The sequence below is a fragment of the Durio zibethinus genome, chromosome 2 (genome assembly GCF_047325235.1).
Source record: "Durio zibethinus cultivar Kanyao isolate XHJ-2024 chromosome 2, ASM4732523v1, whole genome shotgun sequence".
NCBI classification, from domain to species: Eukaryota; Viridiplantae; Streptophyta; class Magnoliopsida; order Malvales; family Malvaceae; genus Durio; species Durio zibethinus.
In genome coordinates, this window is record NC_143163.1 from 37,341,380 (window position 1) to 37,350,763 (window position 9,384).

Consider the following 9,384-nt stretch of genomic DNA (forward strand, 5'->3'; position numbering starts at 1 on the left):
TGATTATGGATTAATTTTTTATAAATTTAAATATTAAATAAAAAATTTATTATTATTATTTTGTTCATATCATGCCATTGAGTATCATTTTTTTTTTTTTTTACAAATGAAGTTATAGCTTAAAAATAAAAAAAATAAATTATAGATATTAAAATTTTAATTTTAAATTTATTAAATATTACTTTTAAATAGTATTTATATGAACTAATTTAATTACATTTCAAATTCAAGTATGATAAACTTGAAATTACTATTCTTTTTCAATTAATATTCATACTAATTTTATAAAGAAAAAGGGACTTCAATTTTGGAGTTTTTCACATTAGAATTTTGAAAAAATCAATGTGTGATAATTTCTTACACAAAAAAGGTTATAAAATAATAAAGTAAAATAGAAAGTAGGTAACACTAGAAAGGAGCTGTTTGTAAATTTAAAATAATAAGTATTGTTTTCTAATTAAAATTTGAAGTGATAAAAAATAAAGAATGATATCATCGATAAATATTTACAAATGATCGATTTAATTAATTGTATTTGTTTTATTTAATTAAAAAATTTTTGAGTTCGAATATTATCGATCGTCACTTGTTAGAAGCATCTCGAATGTACAATTTATAATAGTTTATTTTAAATTATCATATATGATATATTTTACTTTGACTTAAAAAATTAAATAATCTATTTATCCTCATATTTATAAAATTTCAAAAAATATCACCAATAAATGTAGAAGAAACAAATTTTTAAGTGATAGGCCACCTTTAAATTACATTAAATTTGAGATTTCTCGAGATGCTTTTTTTTTTTTAATTTCCTTTTAAGGAATCGTGGTGTTTTTGTTGAATATTTATAGAACACCATTAAATTTCAGCCTGCTAAATGAAAATTATTAAAATTGACCATATTTATTATTCAATGTTACCTGACGTACAAAATTAAAAATTTTATTAATGAGTGTCCTTTATTATTGTTTATAATAATATTTTCATTTAATATATTAAAAATTATTGGTAAAATTATCAATTAATATATTTAATACAAAATTATTACAACAAATAGTAAGATTTTGGTTATGAGAAGGTATCTAAATCTCTAAAATGTATTAATTACTATTATTAATGCATTTTAAAAAATTTTAATAAATATTTTTAAGACACAAATTAATAATTGTTTCATAATATATAATATCCAACGGTTCTTAATATTCGAAAAGAAAAATAAGTTTATAATTGAAAAGAAAAAATAAAAAATATTTCAAAAATAAAGATTGATAGAGGTTCAGAAAATGAGATGATAGTGAAACTTTTGATGTAAGGGCTTTGAACTTTTATTTTGGATATTAATATTCCTTTCGTTGTTTTGTTTTTTCTTTTGGAATGGTCTTTTTTCTAACGGTCGTTCGTTAAAAAGTAGACGTTGGATAAGTGACGAGAATTCCCAACGTTTAGAATTGGTTACACAGTATTCTTTTTCTAGTAACGACAATTGATTATTTATATTAATAAATAATTGATTCAATCGAATTTATTTTTTTTAACGAAAAAATTTTAAATTTAAATTTTATTGATGATTATTTATTTAAATTATTTTAAATATATAATCTGTAATTATTTATCTTAAATTATCAAATACGATATATTTTATTTTGATATAAGAGATTAAATAATTTATTTATTATTAAATTAAAAAAAATTATGATAAATAAAATAATCTATTGTGGTGCTTAAACTTTATATAACTTTTTTTTTTGTCAAGATTTGGATTATTCATATGAGTGACTAATCGATATTTATTAAGTTACGTTCAAAATTTTTTTTTTACAAATAAATTTTAAATTTATTAAATATTATTTTTTAAAATAATTATATGTGCTAATCAAAATAAATTTTAATTATATACAAGTCAAGCCGGGCTGAACACGATTACTCATTTGAAACTCTTGATCAAGTCGTCAGGTTTTGTAACAATGAAAATTATTAAAAAATATATACAAAAAGACATACAAGTTTTAAAAGGATATAAAAGCTTGGTTTTGAATTAAGTCTTTCTTTTTTTCTCTTGTAATAGGATTTTTCTTAAAATAAAAAAAAATTAAAAAAGATATATTGAAATATTAAACAATAACATTTTATTATTTTTAAATATATTTTATGATTAAAAATAATATTTATACTCTCCGTTTCGATTTTCTCGGATTGGGATGGTAGGATTTGGGGGCGTCGGGGAAGTAGTCATGTGACCCACGGCCTGTTCGTCCGCATTTATAGCTACCTGTCAGGGCCGATGGCTGAATTGGCGTTCTCCATTTCCCTCCTCCCAATTCCGTAAAACTTTTAGTTTTATATCGGGCTTTAGGGCTTTGCATTTTAACATTAGCATGGGTCCAGATGGTAGACATATTGTTACAAAATATAAACTATTCTATGGGTTGGGCTTTATTTTTCTATGTCTCTTATCTTTTTTAGATTATAAAAACCCATAAATATTATCACCATTAAAATGTTTTATATTAAACACCTGGCTCCCATTTATTTGACAGGGCTAGGGATTTAATCATAAATGCATACTCTATGCGGTGGGAGCTCTTCGGTAAGGCTCTCCAATGGATTATCAATGGTTGAAATAATAACAATAATTGCTAGTACTTTGAACACAAACAGACAATATTAGAAGAAAGTGAGTGTAACGGAGATAAAGGATTTTTAGATGAATAAAAGAGATAACATAAAAAATGAAAAATTTTGAAGAAAATTAGGAGTCTAAATTAAAAAAAAAAGATGAAAGAAAATCATTTGAAATTATTTGGACGTGTGAAACATAATTTTATCTTTACATTAATTAAAAAAAATAAAATTTTGAATTTAAGAAAGATTAAAGATTTTAAAATTAAATTATGAAAGATACGGATGTCAGTAATAAAAAATAATATAATGATCAAAAAAGTAATTAAAAAAATTATTTTTTATAAAAATGAGTGATACAAAAAAATTTAAAATTATAATATAACATGATTTTTATTTTTGGTTTTTCATACAACCAATTCAAAAATTATAAAATATAAAACTTAACTTCTTGTTATAGTTACTAGTACTTTGAACACAAAGCTGACACATAGAAAAAAAAAAGGTTAGATACCTAAATTTTAGGATTTACCATAGATCATGAATATAATGTTTTATTGTGATTAAATGAAGATTTCATTTTCCTTCATTGTTTTCTCGCCCCATTTCCTTTCTTCCATTTACCCTCGCTTAAAAATAGTTGTTTTTCTTACTAGTAAGGACTTCTGAATCCCCTTTATTCCATTTTAGAGAAGGAAAAATAGAATGGAAGAACATTGCTGTTGTTCGTTTAGCAACTATGACTTGATTTTCGTGATGATGCCTATGCACACATGATAGACTGACAATGGTTGACAGATCATATTCTTTCATTTTAATCATTTCATCTTTCAAATTGTTACATATCTTCCTCAATTGGAAAAAAAAAAAAAAAAAAAAGGACATCAGAGTCTAACATGCCAAGGACTCAGATTTTTCTTCTAGTGCAAATCAACTTTAATGATTGTTGCAATTCACCCAAAAATACAAGGCAAAAACGAGACAAGATTTTTATAATGTCTTTGATGATACCTTTGCTAAGGCAGAAGACTAATCCCCCATGTAACCTTTGAACTTGAGGTATTATATACAAAAGTTTCCCTGTCATTTGCATCTTCCTCTATTCTTTGTAACGATATGAATGAAACTCGTTTGCTTCAACGGTTTCATCCCAAAATTTCTATCTGAAACAGCCAACGACTTGAAAAATTGGAAGGTCACAAATTACCAGACCAATCATAATTCTGGTACACAATGTTAATAGGGCCTCCATCAGCCAAAAGATGGGTCAAAAGCCCCGATCTAGTTGCATCCAGGTAACTCATGACCCACTTGAGGACATCTTTCTCTTGTCCAAAATCTGCGCTAAACCTTTAAGGAAAAAAATGCAACGAGTTAAATTCAATAAGTTGAACTGTCACTTCTAACTATTTTTTCTTTCAATTTTTTTTATATGAAATGGGCTGTAGCCTAAAAATAGGGAAAATGATTATATGTGTCGGGGTTTTAATTCAAGATTTATTAAATAATTTATTGTAAAAATGATTGTATAAATCAATTTAGTTAACTTTCGGTTTTTTTTTTTTCAATTTTGATGTAAGAAGCAGTTAATACGAATTAGTTGACATCAGTAAGTTGAAAACTTACCACTTGATGATCCGAGTTAAATAAACTGTCCTCTTGTCCAAATTAATCTCTATTCCTCCTCTCTGGAAGTACTCCCTTGTAGCACATCTTAACTCACCTTCAACACCCTGAGGAGTGAAAAACCTCACTGTTGGGCTTGACCTTGTTCCATTGCACAGCCCAAAATGGATTAATGGATTAACTTTAGTAGGAGCAAGCTGTCAATTTAAAATGGAAAAAAAAAATTTTGTCAAGCATGCATGATTTATAACGTGAAAGGTTGCAAAAATCTAGACGGAAGAAATTGATGAAGTTGGGTTACCTCTAAGCGCCTGTCTCCATTGCTAAAGGGCCTGATCAAGGAATAAGGGGACTTTCGATTGTTTCTGAGGATCCCATTTTCTATGATGCTGAGGGAGTAAGGGTACCCTCCAACTACATATTGGAAATCACAGAAAAAGGCTCTCTTATCAAGTATTCCTTCAGGATGTCCGATGCTGATTACAGCATGGATGACCATGGCATTGTATAAGTTTAAGAAGAAGGCTAGCCTCTCATCTGGAGTGAGTGATTGGAGATTGACCCTTTGCAGATCTCGTGCCAAATTTAAGTACCTGCATCAACAGTAAAAGAAAAAGAAAAGGTTAGAGATATTTATAATGATTATGGGATGAAATAATCAATGCGCTCCCCACCACTCTGATCCCTGAACAGCATTGGAGCAAAATGATCTAAAGAGGAAATGAAGAAGCAAAATACCTGCGGAATTCTTCACTTTTGCTGATGGCATAATAGTTAACATGTAGCCTGTCATCAGACGCGTATGCTTCCAGTATGGCTGACATTAACCTGGTGAGTCTATCCGCTAGAAAAGATGCGGATTTGGGCTCACTATCATTTGTTGAAGTTCGAAAGTTGAAGCATCCCATGATAAATGGTTCATGCTCAAGGAAACGATAAAAATGTTTTCCTTCTTCAAAATCATTTTCCCTGAACAAAAATAGCAATTAAACCATTGAAAGAGATGTCAGGTCTAGATGAAAAGTATATTTAAAATTAACATTAGAAGTAATGTACGAGACCATGTGCCTACCCAAAGACATGGTGGATGAAGTGCTTCTGGGCCAGCCGCTTTGCAGTTTCAATGCCCTGTATATAATTTATGAAGGATTAAAAAAGTGTCAATATCTCCTGCAAGACATCTTATTCATGTCATCCATGTCAAGTTAACAACTCGGTTCTATTCGCTGAGGTTTGTACACAAAAACAGTCGTTAATGGAAGTCCAAGAAGCAAAATTTGGGGCCATAAAGAAAGGCGAGAAATTAGGCAGTAAGGACGGCGAGGAGGCCAAGCCCTTGAACATCTGTTGTTAAAAGCTATCAAGTACCAACTCTTGAAGTAGTCATGGCTGGTCCACTTGATTCGCTTTCCCACCATGATTATGCAAATATTTTTTCAGATTTAATTTGAATGTATAGGGCTCTGCTCCGATAACCCAAAATTTAGCTTTTTGAATAAATTATAAAATAATGTATTAATTATTGAATTAAATGTTTCTTGAAGAAATAGCAATTAGACATACAACTTGCCTTCCATTTACCCCAACTTAATTTGCAAACTAATGACAAGAGTTGTAAACCCTATAATAGCAAGTCTGGTGGACCACTTTCCGAACAAGTATCGTACAAGGCCATCAATTCAATGACAAGCTAAGATTTTTTTAATTCGAATTTTAATTTAATTAATTAATAAAATTATTTTAAAAAATATTTAAATATATTTAAATTTCAAATCATAACATTTATAACTTCTTTTTTTATATTAAACTAAGATTTTTTTTTTGTGAAAAAGTAAAGTTAAATACTAACTCATAACATCAAAATGTACTAATGATTATGGTTTGGCATAACATTAATAATCCTTGACCAGACGATGATTACTGTTATGTAGCTTTATGGTACGTCCAATTATGTGATGAGAGGATTGCGATAAGCCTATAACTATAACATAAGAGTTGTTGCTAATCCACAATTACTAGTACTTAATTTGAATAATAATAATAATCATCATTTCAATTTCGATTAGTAGCAATAATAATAAACTTAAATAAACATAAATATAATTGGACGAACGTGGTGCTATCATACTGGCACTCAGCGTGCGGCGTGCAACCCATCACTAGCGTCGTGAGTGTAACCGTGTATGTTTCATTGGGCCCACGAAGACAAAAAAAAAATGGTCTTTTTATTTTTGAAATGAAATGGGGAAACATGATTTAAAATCAAATCCTTACTATATGTGAAAAAAAAAAAACAACAACTTGCTTCCTTCGTTTGTAAGTTACTTTGATTTGATTTTTTACAATCATTTGATCATTTATTTTTTTAATATATTAAATATGTATTTTTAAATTATATTTGAAAATTTTTTCATTTAAATTTTTTAAAAATATTTTAATTAGTAATATATTTAAAATAAAATGAAGTTAAAGTAAAAAAAAAATTCCATTCGATGAGAGACATTCAAACACGTTTTCTCGTCCAAAAGAGAAACTGCGGAAGGTTTTGATGACGAAGTAAATTAAGACCAATAAATAAGCAAGCAAAATTGGAAAAAAATTAAAAAAAATAATAATAAGGGAAAAAAGTAAAGAAATTACCTTTCTTCTGCCGCAGTCAAGGTGGTGAATGATGGCTTCCACCATATCAGCACCAGCAAAGCAATTCTTGATAATCTTCATCTTAATCAAACGATCCTGAATAGGCAAGCTCTGTCTCAGAACCTTCACAATCCCCACCAACTCATCTTCTTCTTCCTCCTCATCGTCAAATCCATAAGCTGTTATATCAGGCGCTTCCTCTGGACATTTCTGACCCAACAAATCCTTCATTCTCTTATCCAACTCCCCACTATTTCTCAATGAATTCAACGTTACCAATCCACCCAACAAATGCTCGTTAAAGAATATCTGGGGTACTTCGGAACTCCCTGTTCTTTCGACCAACTCCTTCGCCCTTTTGGGGAACACGTCGATGTTTATTTCAACGTATCTAAGGCCCTTTTCTCTGAAGAATTTACGAACAGCGGTGCAGTCTCGACAGTTCGACCTTGTAAAAAACGTTATCCGACCTCTTATTTCTTGCCTTTCATCTTCGCCTTTCAGTTTTACTATAACTTTGACCCCTGGGATTTTGAACTCTGTTGCCTCGAAGTTTAACGAATCGTTTTTCACGATGAAATCCCCGTTATCTTCTTTCAATGATGATAAGCGTTTGATGATTGCTGCTGAAAAAGTGCTGCTTCGGTCTCTGATGTATTTTCCTATGGAAGGCATGTTTTCGGCCATGGACAACGATTGTGAACGTTCCGCTTTTGGCTGTGGTGGTGGCTCGGGTTTTGGGAGATGAACTTGTGACTTGATTGCTGGTATGTAATGATTATGGCCATTACCATTGGTTTGAGGATTAAGATTAACCTCCTTAGCGTCGGTGTCGTGGTTTTCACTAACGTCGGGGGAACTTGAATTAGAATCCTCCTTGTCTTGGAGCTGCTCCTCCTTCTCTTCACAGCTTTTCTCCATCTCGACATCAGAGAATTCTCCTCCATCTTGATCACCCGACACGGCGGTTCCATTCACTTTTCCGTTTCCGCCACCGTTGGGAATCTTCTTCTGATCATCGTCGACTCCGTGTTGCTCTGGGTCCATTTCTATTTGATTCATCTCCAAAAGGAAAGTAAAACAAAAAGAAAATAAGATATAAAGAAGAAAGGAGAATAAGGATAAACAGAGCGATGAAAACGGAGAGATTTAATGGAAGGCAAATATAAAAGATACGATGAAAATTGGAAGGAAACTATAAAAGAAAATTGTTGGGCTTGGAGATGAGGTCAAAAGACGTAAAGACAGAGAGACCCTTTTATGGTCAGTTCCGCTTACAAAAAACAATGGTGGCATCAGTTTGAGTTGAGACTGACCGGCCCTTTGAAAATAGATTTTGGGTCCCATTTTTCGCGTATTTTAAGGGGAAATTTTGGGAATTAGTTTTGTTTGGTGGGCGTTAATCTAGGGGTTAATGACTTAGGCTTTGTCGAAGGGAAAAAGTCTAATTGCTTTGCTGAGATAATGATTTTGGGGAATAGGTCTTTCAGTCTCCATCCAAATGGCATTGATCGAATCAGAAGATCAAATCAAAGCCGTACAACAATTTATAGTATTTTTTCCGTCTCATATTATTTAAATATAATTAATTTTTACAAATTTTAAAAAATAATTTTAATACATTTAATATTAAAGTTTCCTAAAATTTTTAAATTTTTAAAATATAATTTTGAAATATATAAAATAAAAATTTTAACGATTCAAACGTAAAGAGTATACAATTTAAAGACATCCTAAAAAATATTAAAAAAATGGGATGAAGAGAGCTTTTTTTTTTTCGTGCTTATATTTTATTTTTATTTTTTTGGTTAAATTATTTTAAGGATATGATCTTAGTATTTGCCAATTGACATTGGCAAACCCGTCTGTTGACGCCTTCCCTCAGATTACGTGATCGATGTTTTATAATATATAAAGTAATCATAATCCACGTCAACATTTTGTAGAAAAAGTCAACTATTTTTTTTTCTTTTGCAAAGTAGAACATTAAGGGCATTTAATCCATTATTGTTAGGATTGTGTTTGGTTCAATTAAAATTTTAAAAGTAAAATATAATTGAATTAAAAAATTTTTAACTCAATTTTAAAAATAAATTGAGTTACTCAAATTAGATTTGATTAGGTTTAATTATAGTTAATTTATAAAAAGAAAAAGCTTATATTTAATGTATTATTAATATATAAATTTTATATTTTATAAATAGATAAAATGATATTATTTTATTAATAAATAAATATTAATTTTTAAAATAAATTAAAAATTAATATTTTTTAAAAACTTAATCATGAGATATTATAATTTAATTTATATTATTAATAAAATGATATCATTTGATTTATTGATAATATATTTATATACTAATAATATATTAAATATAAACTTATAAAAATTTTGAAATTCGCTTCAAACTTAAATTGAAATTCAAAATAAAAGCTCAAGTAATACAATAAAATATGTGAATAAATATTTTATTTTATTTATAATTTTATATAGGT

At 29.0% G+C, this 9,384-nt stretch overlaps 1 protein-coding gene across 1 annotated transcript; it reads right to left on the reverse strand.

Annotated features, from left to right (window-relative positions):
- Window positions 1-3,411: 3,411 nt before the first annotated feature.
- On the reverse strand, window positions 3,412-8,185 carry LOC111318173 (uncharacterized). Its single transcript, XM_022920872.2, has 6 exons — window positions 6,889-8,185; window positions 5,321-5,376; window positions 4,987-5,217; window positions 4,550-4,841; window positions 4,249-4,445; window positions 3,412-3,972 (listed from the first exon to the last, which is right to left on the reverse strand). Exons 1-6 carry the CDS (start codon window positions 7,948-7,950, stop codon window positions 3,819-3,821), a joined length of 1,992 nt encoding a protein of 663 aa, XP_022776607.2. The 5' UTR covers window positions 7,951-8,185; the 3' UTR covers window positions 3,412-3,818.
- Between the last annotated feature and the right edge of the window lie 1,199 nt (window positions 8,186-9,384).

Bases quoted from the DNA above. Each gene is read 5' to 3' on its own strand.
- LOC111318173 (XM_022920872.2), bottom strand. From the start codon at position 7,950: ATGAATCAAATAGAAATGGACCCAGAGCAACACGGAGTCGACGATGAT. The intron at 5,218-5,320 runs GTAGGCACATGG...ATTTTTGTTCAG, and splicing joins TTCATCCACCATGTCTTTGG to GGAAAATGATTTTGAAGAAG. The intron at 3,973-4,248 runs GTAAGTTTTCAA...TTTTCCTTAAAG, and splicing joins TTAACTCGGATCATCAAGTG to GTTTAGCGCAGATTTTGGAC.